This window comes from Saimiri boliviensis, chromosome 13 (assembly GCF_048565385.1).
Source record: "Saimiri boliviensis isolate mSaiBol1 chromosome 13, mSaiBol1.pri, whole genome shotgun sequence".
Taxonomy (NCBI): domain Eukaryota; kingdom Metazoa; phylum Chordata; class Mammalia; order Primates; family Cebidae; genus Saimiri; species Saimiri boliviensis.
In genome coordinates this window covers 62,864,145-62,885,267 of record NC_133461.1, presented here as the reverse complement: position 1 = coordinate 62,885,267, position 21,123 = coordinate 62,864,145, and the positions used below count along the sequence as shown (strand labels likewise).

Genomic DNA, 21,123 nt, shown 5'->3' with positions numbered 1-21,123 from the left:
TACCTCCTGAGTGCCTGCTATTCACTTTTGTATGTTACACCTATTAGTTAGAAACTTTATACTTGTGGGCAAATTTGGCATCATTCCCTTCATTCTACAGGTGAGGAAAAAGGAAGATCGGGTTGTATAATCTCTTGCTCATGGTCACTCAGCTGGCAAGAGGCAGCCCTTGAATTTCATGCAGGTCTGTTGGTTTTGAGCAGGCTCTTTCTGCCCTGTGCATTCCTTCTGCTGTGGCACGGAGAGCTCTTCTCCACCCTGAGGAACTCAGCAGGGCCCCTCAATGCAGGACGGCGATTCATCAGGGGTGCTGCCATGCCTTTCCTGTCATCTGTGTCTTCGTTGCTGATTTCTTGTCTATACTCTGGGGAGGATGGAGTGCTGGGCTCTTCTGATCCTTTGGCAATGTTTCTGACTGTGACTCGCAGTCCACAGGGAGCACAGCACAGGGAGGGGAGAAAGGGAACTTTCTGTTCGATGTTATTATGTTGGGGTAATTGTGAAGTGTGCCATTGTTTGGGCTGCACCACACATGGGCTATAATTAATTAAATGGGCCACTTCCCACGGTGCTTTCTTTTAAATTGGTAATAACTGTGATGCCTTAGTTGACACTTCACTGAAAAAATATTTTAAAAATAAATGGTAACGACGGCTGCGATGATGGCATTTAGCAGCCTACGTGTTGTGTTCATTCCAAATGTGGCTTCTCATCGGGCCGGTTTCCAGAGGCGGGAAGGCTGCCGTGACCATCACCAGCCCCTGTGGGAGAGTGGGCTCATTCAGACTCCCTCGCTGAGTCACTGTCCTCACTTGAATTCTGGGATATTTACTTACTTCAGTGTCGATGTGGGGAGGTGTGCTATTGAATTTCAATAATGCAGGAAACTGATCACTGTTTGGTGGGAGTGTAACATTCACTGGTGCCGAAATTTCTTCAAAGTTAAAATTGTAGTTCTGTTGATTTTTTTTCCAGTGGGGAAGGATTTGAATAGGCTCCAGTCTTTGTTCACGTCCTTGTATTAATTTTGGAAAGCTTGACTGGAGGACACTTAATGCGTGTACTTCTTCCTCCTCGATCCCACAAAGTACTGCCGTGAATGCTGCAAGCTCCTGCTGGGTTTTATTATATATTAGCAAGTTGGAAAAATCATTTGTCCTGTTATTCCCTGGTGTACCTTTGGTCAAATAGCTTGACTTAGGAGGCATACAGTGAATTTGTGCTGATAAAAGAACGTTTAAGCATGTTCAAGAGAGTGGCCCGTATGTTTGGGCTATGACTCAGTCCCTCCAGACTGCCTCACTTTCACCCACAAAAGCCACAGGGAAGACACAGGCACTCACTCCCCACTGACCCCTCAGACTCACAGCCTGGCATCACCTGCTCCTTTGATACCACCAGCCCAGCTGTATCTTGCCCTTTATCCCCAGTGATGCCAGTTTCATCAAGAAGCCCAGACTGCAAGGTCACTGCTCAACTATGCCCCACCGCTGATCTCCATGCTTTGCCCTGTCCCTCTGGACCCTCTTTTCTGACCATTCTCTTTACTTTCTGCTCTACCCGGTTCTCACTGAGGACATTGCTGCTCTGCAGTTCTTGCAAAGGGTCCCTTTGGGGGCTGGAGGTGAGAAAATTGTAGTCTTTGTTCCTTATGGTTATTCCCAGACCTTCTCCCTTTCCCTCCCTGAAGCCTTCTGGGTTTGAGTCTCGTGTCTTCAAATTGTATTTGCCACTACTCTTCATATTTATAGGCATCTGCCCATGCCCTTCTTGGTTACTTTAGCTGTTGGCTTCTGGTCACTCTGACCAACATATCTCTGGTTTTCATTCGTGGTGGTTTTAATACACATGTAGGCAATCCTTCGAGTACCCTGTTTTCTCAGTCCCTTGTCCTTCTCTCTTGGGTGTCCTTGCCCTACACCCAACTTCAGCCACTGACCCCTGTTGTCGTACTTTGGGCCACACCATTAACAATAATGTAGCCCTTTTTGTGATTGCAGTTTATCACAGCCTCTCTACCACCAATCTTCTTTCTAGGTAATTTCTGTGAATATCCCAACTCTGTGAATCTGCAGCCTCAGGGTCTCTAATCCGTTGATCCTACGGCATCTTCATTTTCACCACCCCGACCTTCTTGTTTTCTGTTTTTCCTCTTTAAACAGCTTGAAGTATACTCCAGCCAGACTAGACTTCTCGATTTTCCTACACGTCTGACTGCCACCTCAGAATCTCTGCTCTGGCTGATCCATTTGGCTGTAATATTCTTTCCCATACACCCAAATCTCTAACCCCCACATCTCTTGTAAGCCTACATTTTCCACTTGATTTTAAGTTTCAGCAAGTCTCTACTGGCACACTCTTACTCCCCCAGCTCTGCTCTCACCTTTCCAGTTTTTACCGCCTTTTTTTTTTTTTTTTAAGACAGAGTTTTACTCTTGTTACCCAGGCTGGAGTGCAATGGCACGATCTCGGCTCACTGCAACCTCTGCCTCCTGGGTTCAAGCAATTCTCCTGCCTCAGCCTTCTGAGTAGCTGGGATGACAGGCACGTGCCACCATGCCCAGCTAATTTTTTGTATTTTCAGTAGAGACAGGGTTTCATCATGTTGACCAGGATGGTCTCGATCTCGCAACCTCGTGATCCACCTGCCTCGGCCTCCCAAAGTGCTGGGATTACAGGCTTGAGTCACCGTGCCCGGCCTTTACCACCTTTTAATACATGAAAACATTCACTTATTAGATAGTATTTGATTATCCCTACTAGAATTTAAGCTTCAAAAGGCTAGGAGTTTTTCCCCCTGTTTTGTTCACTGATATATCCCTAATGCCTAAAATAGCCTCAGACATGTAGTGAGTATGCAATTAATATTTGTGGCTAAATGAATATATGAATGATTGTTTAGAACTCTGCTGATAAATTCTGAATCTATCTCATTATGACTGGCAAGCATGGAGCAAATATTTGCAGACCGATTCCTGTTGTTCTATAAAGGAAGGATTAATTTACATATAGTTAAACATACACAATTTAAGTGTACAGCTCAGTGAATTTTTACATATGTATCTACCCATAACTATCCTCCAGGTCAAAACAGAGAACATTTCTATCATTTAAAAACTTCTCTCAAAGCCTCTTCAGTCAACACCACAGCCCTTTCCCATACCTCTCCAGAGATAACCACATTCTGTTTCATTAAAGATTAATTTTTCCTGTTCTTATGAATGGAATACATTAATATGTATTTCTTATGAATAGAGTCACGCAGTATGTATTCTTTTGTGTCATGTTTCTTTTCATGCTTTCTTTTTTTTTTATCCTGGCAATCTCTATATCTTTCATTTTTGATATTTTGCTTAATGTGCTGAGGTGGGTTTTTCTTTTTCCTTTAGTTTTTTTGCTCCCATGTTTGGGATTGACTATATTTCTTGAATATGTGGGTTGATGTTCATTATACATTTTGGAAAATTCTCAGCCATTATCTCTTCAGACATTCATTCTGCTCACTTGCTGTCTTCTCTGCTTGTGAGATAATAGTTGCACATCTGTTAGAGTATCTGAGAGGATCTCACATGTCTCTCATGATCTCTTCATTTTTCCCTGCTCTTTTTTCTTTTTGTGTTTCACATCATTTCTACTGATTTGACTTTTATGCCACATGCCTTTTTTTCTGCTATTTTTAGTCTGCTGTTAAGGTCATTCAATGAATTCTTAATTTCAGATATGGAATTTTAAATTCTGGAATATCCATTTGGTTCCTTTATAGATAGCTCATTTTTCTGTTAAATTTCTCTAACTTTATATTTGTTTTTCTTCATCTTTTAAAAAAATTTAACGTTTATAGTAATTAATGTTCTTTTTTGGCTAATTTTAGTGTCTGGATCATCTGTGGGTTTGCTTCTATTCATTACATTTTCTCTTGATTACAAGTCACATTGTCTTGTTTCTTTTTTCATGTATGCTGTATGTTTTGTATAAAGGACCATAGAGACTGGATCAGAAAGAGCTGTGCCTTTTCTTCCATTAGGTGGCTAGTATGAGGGCCTATAGTGTGTTGAATAGTGGTCCCCAAAAGATTCATCCACCTCTTGACCTCCAGAACCTGTGATTGTGACTTTATTTGAGAAAATGATATTTGAAGATATGATTAAGTTAAGGGTCTTGAGATGAGCTCATCCTGGGTTTCATGAGTGGGTCATAAATCCAATGACAAGTATCTTTATAAGAAACAAAAGAGGAAAAGGCACAAAAGGAGAGGAGAAGGCAATGTGAAAACTGGAGGCAGAGATTGGAGTGATGCAGCCTGAAGCCAGGGAGTCAAATGCAGCCACTGGGTACTGGAAAAGGCAAGGAGTGATGTTCTCATAGGGAGTGTGGCCCAACCATGCTTCGATTTCTGGTTCTGATCCCCAGAACTGTGAGAGAATAAATTTCTGTCTTTTGAAGACACCTCAGAATTTTGGTAATTTTGTTATGGTGGACCTAGGAAACAAATGCAGAGATGGATCCCTTTGATCAAGTTAAGAATCAAGCAGGTCTGGGGCAGGTTGCAGTTTTAGCTTTAGTTCATCTCTGGTTTCCAATGCGTTGATGGAAAGGACTTCCCTGTACTCCCTCTAGTGATCCCAGGACCAGGAGATTACAGAGGTCTCCCTGGGCCTTCCATACCCTCCCCACAGCCTCCGTTCTGGTAAGCACTCAGTGACAGCCAGCTCAGGGTCTGAGGTTTCTGCAGATCTCAGCACAACCAGCCAGCCCCTACTGCTTCTGAAACTTCACTAGCTATTGTCTTCCTCTGACAGAGTCCATCCTCCTGCATCAGGTTTGATCTTATACTCCTCCAGGTCCAAACTTAGCACAGGCCCTTCAGCTGGAGGAAACGGCTGATCTCTCTGCTCACTTAGGAAAGCGCCCTCCTTTTCCATCAGTCAGATCGTTTACACTTAATTTAGACTTCTTGATATCCACCGTGAGTTCTGAAATTATGGCTTTATGTATTTGTTTCTAGACATTTTCTAGTTCTAATATTTCTAATTGGCCTGTCTGGAAGTTTAACATCCTAACTAGAAGCAGAACTCCCTAAAATATCAGTTGTAGAATTAAATTTATTAATAACTAAACTTTTCATATTAATTATATTATATAGTCTATATAAATTTTTATATAATTACATTAAATTATACTTGTAAAAATATTTAGTTGGAAATATAACTATTTGATTGTCAGTACCATCCTACACAATGTGTGTGGAGGTTGGTGGGGTTGGTGTGTTACCTTTGTGAAGGCCAGTAGTTTCTCCATTTCAGATTCCAGACTCTAGGATTCCAAGGTAGAAAAGTGAGAGAGGCAGGGAATGAATGGATAGACTTGAAATACGCAGGAACATACATGCTGAAATATTGGACATAGCATCCAGCTGGACAACAATTTTTTTTTTGTTTCCGTCTAAAATAAATTAAGTAGAAAACTAGCCCTAGATAATTAGATCTTTGACCATTTTAATTTATGTCATGTTTAACTTCCACTACATACAAAATTGTAGAGAGCAGACGCCAGGTTGTGAATGGGTACTTTTGTGGGATTTTTTGTGGTGTTTTTTTGGTACCAAGAGCCTTGTGGACAATAAGTGTAATTTCCATGGGCGTAATTTAGACTTCTGACATTGAATTACAGAAAAAAAATTAAAACCATGAACAAACATGTTAATTCCAAACATTCATTCTCCTCCATTGCTTGAAAATTATTTGCTGGCTTGAACATTATTTATTTTCTTTAGAAAGTCAATCCATTTTTGAAACACCTCATTCTGGCTGAGGTAATTACTCAGTTATACATGAAAAAGATGGGAAGGCTCTGCAGTCAGCTGGATAAATTACCTATTTCAGAGGGTGCAGTACATGTAAACACAAGCCATTTGTGCAGAATTTTAATTCACAACACAGTTTTAAGCTCAATTTTCTTATTCCTTAGAAGCAACATGCATTTATTTTAATGACCCAGAACACTTCATAAAAGGTGAATATGATGAGTATGTAAATAGAATCATAGATTTCATTGTTGAAGTAGAGCCAAGACTTTTGTCTACTATGATGTGATATTTTAGGTGAAAACTTTAGAATTTGAGTAATGTTGGATATCCTGTAGGCACTTGAAATTGTAACTTTTTTTGTAAAAGAAACCACAGCCATCAAAAAGGTCAAAACTCAAATATATATGCTAAAAACATCATCTACTCTGAGTTTAAAACTGAAATATATATGGTAAAAACAAGCACCTACTCTGAGTAGGAATAGAAGTTTGTATCGGTTTTCTAAGTAGATCTCTGTTTTCACCATATCATCTATGACTGAGATGCCCAGACCTTGGGCATCATTCATCACTGCTGCTTGCCCCATCTCCATGTTTGGGACCTCGGCATCACACAGCACAGCTCCATCTCTAAGATTTTGAGCTCAGAATCTTGGTTTCTGAGCAGAGCCTTCTGTCTGTGTAGCCCTCTCAGTTGCTTGTCTTGCTCTTCAGCCTCCTGCAGTCCCCCATGCCACCCCTCACATCCCCCACGTCTGCCGGCCTCCCGGGCTTCCCTGCCTAGAGCACTTGGGAAGCCTCACACCCTCAGTGCAGCTCTCTGTGTGCCCTGCCCTTCTTCAGACCTTCATCCGCCAACTGGAAGGAGGATGCCTTTGCTGGTTTATGATTTACTGCCACAACTTGCCTTTGTCTTTGGACCACCCTCCACTTCCGCTGGTAGCCTTGCCTCCTAGTTGCCTGAGAAACTAGAAGTTGCCTCGCGGTCTCCTCCCTCCGGCTGTGCCATGCTTATTGTGTCTTCCTTGCCTCAGAGAGCTGGCGCTTCTCATTTCCGAAACTCTTGCTCTTGTTTACACCACGTCCTCCCCATTTCTTCAGTCTCTTCGCTTCTTCCTCATGGCCACCGCAGTTATTAAAAGTGCTGTTTTTGGCCAGGCATAGTGACTCATGCCTGTAATCCCAGCAGTTCGGGAGGCCGAGGGCAGATCACCTGAGGTCAGGAGTTCAAGACCAGCCTGGACAACATGGTGAAACCCCATCTCTACTAAAATATAAAAATTAGCTGGGCATGGTGGTGGACACCTGTAATCCCAGCTACTTGGGAGGCTGAGGCAGGAGATTTGCCTGAGCCTGGGAGATGGAGATTGCAGTGAGCCGAGATTTCGCCACTGTACTCCCACCTGGGCAACAGAACTAGACTCCATCTCCAAAGTAATAATAATAATAATAATAATAATAATAATAATAATAAAGTTCCCTTTTTGGTTTCCATTCCTGCCACCTATTCACTCTTCCAGCTGAGTCAGCCTAGATCCAGATTCCTGGCGGTGGCTGCCTTGCTCAGCTTGCCACAGTCATTTCTCATGTGTCTATTTGGTGGCCTGAGCAAAGACTCCCCCAGCCCCTGTTGCAATGGTCCTCCCTCGGCGGCCTCTTTACTATTCAGTCTTGGCTAGAGTTCTTTTCCTGGAATTCTTTATTGCTTCTTATTTCTTCACTTTTTAATAGACTTCCTCAGGATTTCTTGTAGATTCATGTATTAAGTCAGGGTCCTGCAGAAACCAGCAGGCACATCATATAGACTTTAGTAGAATGACATTTGGGCAGGGTTGAGAGGCTGAGGGATGGGGCTGGGAGAACCCGGAGGAGCTGAGTGCGGGAACCAGCCACAGGCAGGAGGGCCACCCTCAGGTGGGACCTCAGCCACTGCCAGCCTGCAGCCTCCAGCGAGGTGACCTGAGCATGACTTCCCCAGCCTCTCTCTCCTCCTGTCCTCCTATGAGTTCTTTTGATACTTCTAATTGGCCAAAACCAAAGGCTATTGATGCTGTCCATAAAGGGCTGTGTCCTAGGTGCCATGTGGATCTGGGCAGCGGGGAAGGGAGAATACTGGGTTCAGCACTGCTTATTTCCCAATCAAGTACGCACTCTTTTTCTTTGTCAGCATGTGTATGGCCATGGCCCCGGCTGCCCCCTGTTTGTTTATGACTCCTAAATCTATGCCTTAGATTTTTCAAGCAAGATCCAGGAATGACTTTTCATTTGTCTGCTGGACATTTTGACCTGCACATCCTGTAAGCACTTGGAATTTAATATGATCAAAATGGAATTCATTAAATTTCCTCTTCAGCAACAAAATTAACCAAACAAAAAGTCAAAAACCCTGCTTCTTTTCCCGCATTTCTCATCTGGCGATGACATAGGCATTAACTGGGTTGCCCAAGTTATACTGGCACAAAATGCAAAAAATAATGCTACAAGTTTTGTTGGGGAAACACTTGTCCCAAGACTCTCTCTTCCACATTTTTTTCTCTGCAGAGATAAGACTTTCACCTATTTGAGCTGATTTCTGTGGTGTTTATCCTTAAGACTCTAAACATAGGCTTGTTTTGCGACTTCCCAACTTTTACACGGGGTTCTGACTGTATGAGCTGTGGGTGGAGCACTCATTTCTCCCCTGGTCTCTTCCACATACGCACTCTTCTCTCCATCCATTCCTCAATCTGGCTGGATCATAATTGTAGTTAGCTCCAAGTCCTTGTTTACCCACCACATCTTAGTCATTATAACCAAGAGGAACATGTGCCTGTTTTTGTATTCTAAAAGAAGAAACGGCTTAAAAGAATCTCAGAAGCTTTCCTGTTTCAGAATGTCATATTTATTGAAAAACAATGTTGGTAGTTGAAAAGATAGATGGGTCTGTAAAAGAAATGGATAAATCAGTCTGTTTGGATTTAAACTTAATTAAATCCTTTAAATCTATTTGTTTGATAGTGTTTACATAATTTGAATGGACATATTTGAATTTATACATTCATTTATTTGTCCAATGAGTGTTAAAATCCTTCAACAAATAACAAATATTGTATGGTACCGGAAACAAAAAATATAGAAAATAAAGTTTCTGTTCTCAAATAATAGTCAAATTACTGTGACAGATGTAAAATAAGAGTCTAAATGCTCAGAAGTAATCAGGAAATTATTTATATGACTAATTTAAAAATTACTACTAACAAGATTAATGTTGTACTAATACATAAATTATTAGAATGAATAGGAAAAATGTGAACCTACATATGACTTTGAAAATTTTAGAAATAGTGCTCGTGATGCAATCATTTCCTAAGTATATCTCTGTGTTTATATATTTCCATTTTGCTTATATTACCCATGTAGATATTTTGTAATTACAGAAATTTTTGTACGGGCACTGTATCATATTGTCAGTTGTGTTGTTCATGGTTCCTTATATAAATGTTTGTACAATAAATTCCTATTGGGGAAACTTTGCAACATTAGACTAAAGTGCATTTTTTAAATGTTATAATGAGAATTGTATGATATTTCCATTTTGTTATTGGCTTACTGGGAATTGAATGTTTACAGCAATCTCATCCTTAGAATACTTATGGTTATTGATTATCCTGGATTACATGGTTAGTCCTGGAGTATGCCTACTGTAATTATCTAATGATTAATAGTGTTCCCTTTTACTCTCAAAAATATCCCATTTGGACAATAAATTATATACTGTCTCTGTATAACCAACTTTTCTTAGTTTGACATTCTTCATGAAGTCTTACTGTTCTTATTTAGAAATCTTATATCTTCTTTTATTGTAAACAGTGTAAGTCCTTTTTCATGTCATTTAGTAGAAAAACTGAGATGATTTTCTATAGAATCCTGAGTGGAAATTCAGAATCTCAGGACAAATTGAGAGCACATATTGAAACAATGTCCCCTGAAAAGGCCTTTGTCCTGGGTGAACAGTCACAAAGGCGACGACCTTTACATCAGCAGTGAAGGTGTAGCATCTTCCACCTAGGAGGTCCAGTGCACCGCTTCTGTGCTTCAAACTGTATAAGATTTACGGCAGAGATTATGGAAAGATTTATGTTAGTTATAGCCATAAGCTGATTTGGAGATCATTTGTCCTTACACTGGCTATGAAGGAGGTTTTTCTTCCAAAGATACCATCCACAGTCATGTAGTCACAGAGCCCCAGGAGAGGCTCGTATGCCTAATTCTGATGAAATATTTAAAAATTTCTTAACAGGAATTAAAACCCTGGGGATTCTATTAGAAATTTGGCCTTTTTTATTTCTTGTGGGAATCTTATCTGAAAAACACATTTTATGGGAAAAACTAATTCTGTTTCTTATAACTGTAAACATAGAAATAGAGCAATGGAGACTTACATGGATATATTTATCACAAATGGAAACCTTTTGAGTTGAGTGGTCTTCTGCATTCAGCCTTCAACCAGATTTCTCTTGGGTTCATTGCCTTATAAAATTAAGGATAGTTTATGACTTTTTAAAAAAGTTATTTTGTAGCATTAGATAGAACTGCAGGTTTAATGGCAGTCAGCTGATAACCCTAAAAAGCATTTGAAAAAGTTTTATCTAAAGGACTATCCATTCAGTAAATGGTGCTGGGATAACTGGCTAGCCATATGTAGAAGATTGAAGCTAGACCCCTTTCTTACACCATGTACAAAAATAAACTCAAGATGGATTAGAAACTTAAATGTGAAATCTAAAACTACAAAAGTCCTGGAAGACAACCTAGGAAATACTACTTTGTATATACAACCTGCCAAAGATTGCATGATGAAGACACCAAAAGCGATTGCAAAACACAAAATGACAAATGGAACCTAATTAAACTAAAGGGCTTCTGCCCTGCAAAATAAACTATCAACAGAGTAAACAGACAGCGTAGAGAATGGGAGAAAATATTTGCAAACTATGCATACAACGAAGGTGATATTCAGAAACACATCAACAAGCAAGCAATCAAACAACCCTATTAAAAAGTGGACAAAGGATGTGAACAGACACTTTTCAGAAAGAGACACATACAGAGTTATGCAGATGAAAAAATGCTCAACATTACTAATCATTAGAGAAATGCAAATCAAAACCACAGTGAGAGACCATCTCACACCAGTCAGACTGGCTATTATTGAAAAGTCAAAAAATAACAGGTGCTGGCGAGATTGTGGAGAAAAGGAAATGCTTATACACTGCTGGTGGGAATGTAAATTAGTTTAGTTATTGTGGAAAGCAGTGTGGCAGTTTCTCAAAGAATGCACAGCAGAATTGCCATTCAACCCAGCAGTCCCGTTATTAAGTATATACCCATGGGAATATAAATTGTTCTGCCATAATATGTTCTGCAGGTGCATATTCATCATGACACAACTTAAAGTAGCAAAGACAAATTCAATCCAAATGCCTATCAGCAGCAGACTGGAATGTAGTACATATACACCATGGAATACTATACAACCATAAAAAAGAAGGAAATAATGTCCTTTACAGCAACAGAAATGGAGCTGGAGACCGTTATCCTAAGTGAGCTAATATAGGAATAGAAAACCAAATACTGCGTGTTCTCACTTATAAGTGAAAGGTAGAGGTTGCAGTGAGTGAAGATTGAGCCACTGCATTCCTGCCTGCCAACGGAGTGGGACTCCATCTCAATAAATAAAATAAAATAAAATAAAATAAAAGTTTTTTAAAAAAAGAAGGTAAAATGCAAAAAAAAAAAAAATTCCTCACCTCAAACAGAAAGTCTGTACCCCAAAATCCGTAAATCCTCTTTCTTACCTCCATGCAGACCCTGCTAACTTCTAATCTACTTTTGGTCTTTATAAGTGTGCCTATTCTAGGTATTTTATGTAAGTAGATATTAGTAGATATTTGTCCCTTTGTGCCTGGCTTACTTCACTTATGATGTTTTTAAGGTTCATCTGTGCTGTAGTATGTGTCAGAACGTTATTCCTTTTTGTGGCTGAATAATATTCCATTGCATGTCATGCCGTATACCTGTTCATCTGTTGATACTTGGATTGTTTCCACATTTTGGCTATTGTGGATGCTGTTGCCATGAACATTGGCATATACACATGGAAAAACAGCAAATAATCCAGGGTTTGTGTTTAAAAAATACAGATTTTGACCTTTATTCTTGACCCCGCACTGAATTAAATCTTGGTTGGAGGAGAGGATGATTCATATTTTGCTTACTAAATTTTGAAAACACTGCTCTAAGAAACCCGATGAATTTGGGTAGTGGCCTTACAAATAAAAATAGTTCAGTGAAAAATAGCTATAGTGAAAATGACTATAAATCACTAAATTTCCCAGTTGAGTGGTTAAAAGTTTTTCTATGATATTTGCTGTGGGAATGGACTAAATGGAAGATGGAGGCAACTGAATTTGTGGAAGAGCAGATGCGTTTGAGGGAGGTTATTAGCAGAGACAAGAAGTTGAGTTAATTGACCAAGAGTGAGTGTGGAAGCAGTGGTAAGGAACAAACCTAGGGGCAGCCAGTTCCAAAACCACAGAATAGAGTGTCAGGCATGAGGCCTGGGAAAGAGGGAGGGCTTGGGAATCACAATCATTTGGAAATTATGGGCATATTTCATAATTGCTGTGTATCTCAGGAGCCTTATATGTAAAATGGGGATAGTAATGTGAGAGTAAAATGTCTTGAAGGTGTATATACTTTTTTTCTTCATGTTATCTCCTTCATTACCCTTGCCTGGAAGCAGATGGGCTGAATGTGAAGTTAAGGTTTAGTGTGGAAAAGTATAGGTAGCTCTGGACTATATCCCTCAATTAGTCAATGTTATATTGTTTTCCTTACTTATTTTCTTTCATGGTTTTCTCAGAAAACTGTTCTCAGGTTAAGTCTGCTTTTGCCATTGAATGACTTGTGACCTTGGCAAACCTCTTAACGTCTGTGAGGCCCCTATTAATCTATTAAAGTAACACCTGGGAACATTAAATGAGGTGATACACAGGGCTGCATTAATTGCCTCCTTCCTGTAATCCCAGCACTTTGGGATGCTGAGGCAGGAGGATCACTTAAGAACAGGAGTTCGAGACCAACCTGAGCAACAAAGCAAGACTTTGACTCTACAGAAAAACAAAATAACATAATTGGCCAGGTATGGTGCATGCACCTGTGGTTCCAGCTACTTGTGAGGTGGAGGCAGGAGGATCACTTGAGCCCAGGTATTTGAGGCTGCAGTAAGCTGTGGCTGTGCCATGTATGTGTATGTGTGACACACACAACTATGCCTGGAATATATAAGCACACAATAAAAGTGTGTCCCTTGCCATACCCACCACTCTTGCTCTTGGATTACGATGGTATTCTGTAAAGGCATGGTGTAAGCCTTCTTGCCCCACAGCAGAGCAGATGTCTTGCCTCAGTACTATCCCTGAGTGCACCTTTGCCATCCCTCAACAGAGCCCAGAGCCTGGCATCACAGGAAGTAAGATGAACTATAATCTTATTAGCACCAATAGTTATGAGCAATAGGTATCTGGATAAGATATTAAAACCCAGTTCTCCTTTGTAGAATGAAATTCAAGCCTGTTTAACTCAAAGTATATTAAATTAAAGCTAGAAGAGTTTGGGCACAATAGAGGCTGTTTCTGAATAAGTTACTGTCATATCTATGCTTACCATTATATCATATTTGCCATAAGCATGTAAAATAGATTTGAGGACTCTGACAATAAAATAAACACATCCAATAAGCCGGTTAAAGTGGAAATTAAAAATTTAAAAACCATATAGCAAAAGAAAACAAGTGTAATGATCACTTAGGCTAATAAAATTATTGTGATTGAGCATTAAATTTAGCCCCGATGTTCCTAAGTATTACGGTAACTGCCTTATCTTTCAACTGCCCAAAAGAACAATGAAGAGGTGTGACTTGCATCTTATTCAGACGATGGGCCTTGAGTCTTTAAAATCTGTGAGACACAGTGCTAAGTGCCATGGGAGCAGCAAAGATGCGTGAGGCGTTGGGGTACATTTAAGGGGCTCAGGGCGAGTCTGGCTGTGGGCATTGGAAGTAAAGATAAGGAAAAGCAGAGACATTGTTGGTGCAGATGGTTGGAAGTGTTGGATTTATGCTAAGGATTTTTTTTCTTTCTTTTTTTAATATGCTGATCTAATTTTTAAATGTCCAAGTTAGTTCTTACCACTCTTAATAACTAATGTGTAATGTTAACACCGTCAGGAAGCATTGCTGTCTGTTTAAGGATAAGAACTTGAGACGGTGGTTGATTCAGTGATCTGACCTTTGTTTTCTAGTTTATCAAAGCTTGAGCAAGAAGCATCTGCATTTTTATTTTATGCAAACCCAAATATGCAAAAAATCATAAATGTATGAAATACAGTGCTGGAGATGATTTGATTTTCAAAATGAGGCTTTGCTTTACAAAAGGACTCTAGGTAAATAGACTTAAAATGCCAGTCTCTTCTATTATCTTGACCATCTGGTTAGAATTTTTTAAATTGGATTTTTATTCCACAAATCCCAAGATATGATCCAAAGATATATAAATATCTTTCATAAAGATGTATTATATATAGGCACAGATTTTGATTATAAATTTGGAGACTCACACCATTGGATTTGGGGAGCTATATTTAGTTCCCATGGTTTCACTGTAAACAGTTATATACAACCCTGTATATAAATATTAAATTATTATTTAATATTTATTAATGAACATAAGAGGAAAATGTCAAATAGGGTACATAAAAATATTGTACTTGCTGTCAAAAACAAATTGAAAATTTTTTTTTTTTACTTCTTCAGTCTAGGCCTAATTCTGCGTCGGATTCCCAGGTTCACCCCAATAGTTACAAAGGCCTCACTCCTCGAAGCAGGATTTTGCTTGGGTGTTTGGCCTGCCTATCCCGTTTGTGCTTTGGCAGAACTTCCTTGCTTTCAAAACATTAAACAATTCCCCTGCAGACTTAAAAGAGGAAGGGCATTGAAATTAGCTGAAGCTTGGGAAATTTATTTTATTTCTTCTTCACTCCCTTATATGGACTTACACGAACTTCTTTCTGTTGGTAAATCCAGAGCAGGAGGCATCATTCCGAAAAGGAACATCAGTGTTGCCTGTTCACACCTCGAATATTCACTGGCCTGGTACTGACAGTCCTAGGGTGTCTGGCTGTGTCTTGAGTGCTGCAACATCACCATTAGTAGAAGATAGTAAGAGACAGAGCAGCCACATGTGACAGAAGCTGAATGTAGAAATGTTTTAAATAAAGTAACTGTATTGAGATGTAATTTGCAAATGATAAGATGTACAGATTTCATGCATGCATTTTGATGGGTGTTAAAAAATGTATAACATATCCTGCATAGCCATGATCCCAGTTGAAATGCAGAGCGCTTCCAGCAACACAGAAGCTTCCTTTGCGCTCCTTCTCAGCCAGTCCTGCTACCACCCTCCTCCCAGACAACCATGGACCTGCTTTCTATTGCCTGTTGTCAGATTTCATACAGTTGGGTCATACAGCATGCACTATTGTGTCTGCCTCCTTGCTCAATATGAAGTCTGTTGACCCCATGTTCATGTATGTGTAAACAGTTTATCCCTTTTTGTTGCTGAACTAATATTCATTTTATGGACATAGCACATTGGTTTGTGAATGTATGTTCACCGGTTGGGCATTTGGGCTGTTTTCAGGTTTGAGCTATTATGAATAAAACTTCAAGGGACATTGTTTACACTTTATATTTTCATCACTTTTGTTGGAATTACTAGGAGTCACAGGGTAGGCACATGGTTTAAGTTTCTTTAAAAAGTAGCATAACATTATTCAAAGTGGTTGTGCAATTTTACACTCCTCCCAGCATTGGCGTGAATGTTTCGGGAGCTCCACAGCCTTGGCAATAACCGATGTCGGGAAATTTTGTCTGTCATTTAAGTCACTCCAGTGGGTATGCAGTAGTATTTCATTTTGGTTTCTCTGATGAAGAGTGATATTGAGATTAAAAGTTTGTTTATTGATAATTCATGTTTTTTTTTTTCAAAATGTACCTTGAGTCTTTTGCCCATTTTTTACATTGAACTTTTTGTCAAGTCTCTTGTCAGATAAATGTATTGCAAATGTCTGTGGCTCACTTCTTATTTTTCTTGATGATTTTGATAAAACTTTTTGATTCAGTTAAAAATGAATTTATTAATTTATTACTGTATGGATAGTGCTAATAAATTCTTGAATATTCCAATATCATGAAGACTTTATCTTAAGTTTTCTTCTTGGGTTTTGTAGTTTTAGCTTTTATGTTTTACTTATGTTTCATTTCAAATTCTTGTGTATGTGGGACGTGATGTAGAAGTCAGCTGCTTGTTGTTTTTTTCACATGTGACTGTCTAGGCATCTAGTTCCATTTATTGAAAAGACATTTAATACTCATTTAATACTCTTGTTGTATTTTTGAAAATCGATTGACTGCACATATATGGATCAATTTACATACAGTATTTTTTCTATTAATATGTTTGCCTACCCTAAAGCCAGTACACCACTGTCCTAATAACTATGCCTTTGTAGTCATTCTAAAAATCAGATAATATCGATCCTGCAACTTTGTTAATTTTTTTTCCAAAATAGTTTTGGGTAAGCTAGATCATTTTTCATTCCTTTGTAATGTTAGAATCAGCTTGTCAAATTATACAAACAAAAGGCCCACCTTTTTGAGTGGGATTATGTTGACTTGTGGAATAATCTGGGAAGAGATGACATATTAATAGTAATATTGAGTGTTTCAGCCTGTGGGCATGATAGTTCCCTTCACTTATGTGGGATCATCTTTTAATGTTTCTTAGGAATGTTTTCTAGTTTTCAATGTGTAGGTCTTGTACATTTTCTTACTTTCTCAGATGTTTTGCTAAGTTCTTCATTTTTTAATGCTATTCTAAAGGAAATTTTTTGAAAATTAGTATTTTTTCAGTTTTTGTTGCCAGTATATATTAATACAACTGATTGTTTTATATTGACTGATTCTGGAATTTTCATGCCTTTTGTTAATATTTCTTTCTCTTTCCTAAGTGCACTACATTACAATGTTGAGTAGAAACAGTAAGAATGAATAAATTTGCCTTATTCTTGATTTTGGGGGCAAAGCATTCTATGAAGTATTTCTTAGTATGATACTACCTGTAAGTGTTTCACAGATGCTTTTTATCAAACAAAGAGAGTTCCCTTCTATTTCTAATTTGCTGAAGTGTTTATCATTGTGTATTGAACTTTGTCAAATACTTTTTCTATATCCATTGCAATGGTGTAATGAATTAATTGATTACAGTTAGAATGCAGAACTAGCCTTGCATATTTCCCCACATATTTGCCATTGCTAGTGTTCTTCACGTAGACCAGAGTTTCCATCTGGTATCACTTAGCATCAGCCTGAAATGCTTCCTGTAATATTTCTTATAGTATAAAACTATATGTGCATATTCTTCTGTTTTCGTTTATTTGAGATTTTCTCTATTTTACTTTTTTGAAGGTTGTTTTTGTAGGAATTGAAATTCTGTTTGACAGCTTTTTATGTTTCCTCTTAGTGTTTTAAATATGTCATTTTATTATCTTCTTATCTGCACTGTTTCTGGTGAGAAGGTGGCCCACTTTCCCATCGTGGCTCTGTTCTCTGTAATGCATTGCATTTCTCAGGTTGCTTTCAGGATTTCCCTTTATATTTCACTTTCAGTGGTCTACGATTTGCCTAGTTTTGATTTCCTTTGTGTTTGTTATGCTCAGGTTTTGCCATTCTTAAGCTTTCAAATTGGTATTTTTGGCCAAATTAGGGAGTTTTTTTTTTTTTTTAAACCTTATCTCTTCTATGTTTGTTTCATTTGACAACTATTCCTGCTCCATTCCCTCCATGTCCTAAATATGCGTATGTTGGATGAGCTGATGTTATCAGGCTCTATTCATTATTTAAATCTCGCATCATCTGTTCTTCTTCTTTTTTTTCTTTTTAAAGACAGAATGTTGCTCTGTTGCCCAGGCTGGAGTGCAGTGGTGCAGTTTCGGCTCACTGCAAACTCCACCTCCCAGGTTCAAGCCATCCTTGTGCCTCAGCCTCCCGAGTATCTGGGATCACAGGTGTACACTACTACACCAGCTAATTCTTGCATTTTTAGTAGAGGTGGGGCTTCATCATGTTGGCCAGTCTGGTCTCAAGTGCCTGGCTCAGGTGATCTGCCCACCTTGGCCTCCCAAAGTGCTGCAATTACAGGTGTGAGCCATCACACCTGAACATCTGTTCTTTAGATTAATAACTTCTATAAATGTGTTTTTATATTTTATATATAATTTCTATGAATCTGTTTTTCTATTTTATATTCACTTATCTGTTTTTCTGGCATCTGCAATCTGCTGTTATTCCCATCTAGCAATAATATTGCCATCAAGCAATATTTGGGATATTTTGCTATTGAGTTCTAGAATTTCCATGTGCTTCTCTTTTATAGTTTCTATTTCTCTCCTGAGATTCTCTGTTCACTCAGTAAGACCATGTTCTATTATGTTTTTTAACATATTTCAATAACTATTTTGAAGTCCTTGCCTGCTAATTACAACATCTGGGTCATCTCAGGGTGTATTTCTGTTGACAACTTCCTTACAAATTGAGTATGGTTCACGGTCTCCTGCTTATTTACATGTTTAATAAATTTTTGTGTTATACATAATGAATGTTACAGTATCTAGTGGGAATATTTATTTTCTTTTAAAAAGAGTAGATTTGGTTCTGTTGGGAAGTTAATTACTGGTAATTATTCATCTTGCTGAGGCTTGATTTTATCCCTTTTTTAGGGAAGTTCATGAGTAATGCTTAATCTAGGAAATCTTTCTTTTCCCAAAAGTGTGAACTTGGTGGTATCTCAGTCAAATTGTCAATGTGTTATTGAGGTTTCTCCACATTAGTCTCTATCCTCTCCCAGGAAGGTGTGACCTCTAGTATCTTCGTTTCATTCTCAGCCTCATATTGACCACTCTCTCCTTGGTTTCAGAAAGTCTCACCTGGTACATGGGTAGTCCAGCCCTTGACCAAGGTCTTGTGAATAACCCCACATGGGCTTTTAGGTCTCCCCCTTTATTGAGACAGGGTCTTACTGTGTCACCCAGGTTGCAGTGCTGTGGCACAATCATGGGTTACTGCAGCCTCGATCTCCCTAAGCTGAGGTGATTCTTCCACTTTAGCCTTCTGGGTAGCTGGGACCACAGGTGCACACCACCACACCTGGCTAATTTGTGTATTTTTTGTAGAGATGAGGTTTTACCATGTTGTCCAGGCCGGTCTGGAACTCCTAGGCTCAAGCAATTCTCCTTCCTTGGCCTCCCAAAGTGCTGGGATGACAGGCTTGAGCCACCATGCCCTGCCTTTAGTTTCCCTTTTTTTGTAGTTCTGTCTTCTCCAGTACTTTGCTCTTTAACTCCCAGCTGCATCGTCACCTCTGATCTGCAATCTGTGTCTCTCTGACTGCAAAACTGCTTTATGTTTTTCCTCTCTGTGCTGCAATCAGGAAATTGTCTCCAGGTTGATATTAAGGGCTCATCTGGGATGTTTTCTTTTACGTAGGGATTGCATTTCTTTGCTGCCTGTTGTCCGATGTCAGAAAACATTGCTGCATATGTCCAGTTTTATGGTTATTACTATGAAAGGGCACTCTGTTGTGGTCAGAAACCTAAGTTTGGTAGAAATATACTTTTGAAAGTTATTACTGTAATCCCTGGTTCTCAAATTTAGCATAGAGCAGACTCACATAGAAAACCTGTTAACACGCACTGTTAGGCTTTACCTTTAGAGTTTCTGATTCAGTAGGCTTGAGATAGAGCCCAAGAATTTGCGTTTTGAACAAGTGTCCAGGTCAGTGATGCTGATAGTCTGGGAATCACACTTGGAAAACCACTTGCTTAGAAAGATGACTCTTGAGAAAAAATATTGAGAGTTTATTTGGGATTGAACATATAGAATTTTGCTTTTTTGGTCTTATGTTCTGCATAATGGATTTATATTTCAGGTTGGCTTATTATAGCACTAGGCATCTTGCTCTTTTTATTCAAATATGATTTTCAAAAACTTAAGTGGGCTTCTTTACATTGGAAAGGATATAGCTTTTTTAAAAAGAAATAATTATTTTTACTTTAAGGAAGAAGAATTAGATTTTTGTTTCGGAAATTGGGATTTATTTAATTATTCTTATATATGTGCATGGTATATGCGTGTGTGTTTTGTAGATAAGATACAAGATAAATCATCCTTGCAATAATTAGCCTTGCTTGAGCCTATGCTGGTGGGATGACTAGACCTGGGCCCTACCTCTTCTTTGGAAGATTTCTTGATAGCTTACGCTTGGTCTTTCAATAGCTCTTATGGTGGCTAATAAAATCTGTCTACCTGTGTAGCGTATTTTGTCTACTGTTTTTGCCTTCTTGTTCCAAAGGGGCCCATCTCTCATTTGTGAGGTTTTAGCAATTAATTGTTTCTTTATATTCTAATCTGTATATTTCCCATCATTACAGTCCTTGTACTAGTATCAAGTTGGTGACTCTTACCGTTGATGATGCTGACATGGTTCTTGAAGTGGTTACTAGGACAGTTGCCCGGGACAGAGTGTGTGCCCTCAACAGCATTCCAGTATTTGTCTTAGTTGAGAAAATAGATTGGTCTTACTTCTTCAAATTCTGATCAATCCCTGTCAAATGTTTTATTTACCAACCTCTTTAATTTTTTTGAAAAATTGGTCCAGTTGCCTTTGTTGGCTGGATTAGGAGGCTGTAGAATGACACATTTTAAATATTATTTCAATTGCAAGGTGTGATTAATAAAATTTCAATCTCAACTTCAGAGATTGTATTCAAATATTTCAATACAGCACTAGTGAAATACTAAATGCTAATTACTAATCGTTGAAAACTCTTTTTAACAGGTTCATTTTGATGGTTGGGACCATAAGTATGACTACTGGGTGGAGGTGGACAGCCCCGACATCCACCCAATCGGATGGTGTGATGTCACAGGACATCCCCTGGAGGTGCCGCAGCGTGAGTACTTCGCTTTTTGTCATTGCTCTTTAAATACTTGGCCTGATTTCCAGCCATAATGTTGCTTATTCATGCCATTATAGGCATTTGAAAGCTAAATATCACATAGGCGAATTAATTATCACTACCAGCTACACTGAAAGCTAATTATTTACAATTTAGCCTCAAAGGGCATGTGTTATGTTAATGAAAAGCGATAATCATTAAAAA

General features: G+C 38.8%; 1 protein-coding gene across 4 annotated transcripts in view; it reads left to right on the top strand.

Moving 5' to 3' along the window:
- L3MBTL4 (L3MBTL histone methyl-lysine binding protein 4) overlaps positions 1-21,123 on the top strand; it is a 456,802-nt gene that overhangs the window by 209,666 nt on the left and 226,013 nt on the right. For all 4 annotated transcript variants that reach the window (XM_074383753.1, XM_074383752.1, XM_039463865.1 and 1 more), the window contains exon 13: positions 20,799-20,913. In XM_074383753.1, the coding sequence (XP_074239854.1) occupies positions 20,799-20,913 (115 nt within the window). The remainder of the gene's footprint in view (positions 1-20,798; positions 20,914-21,123) is intronic.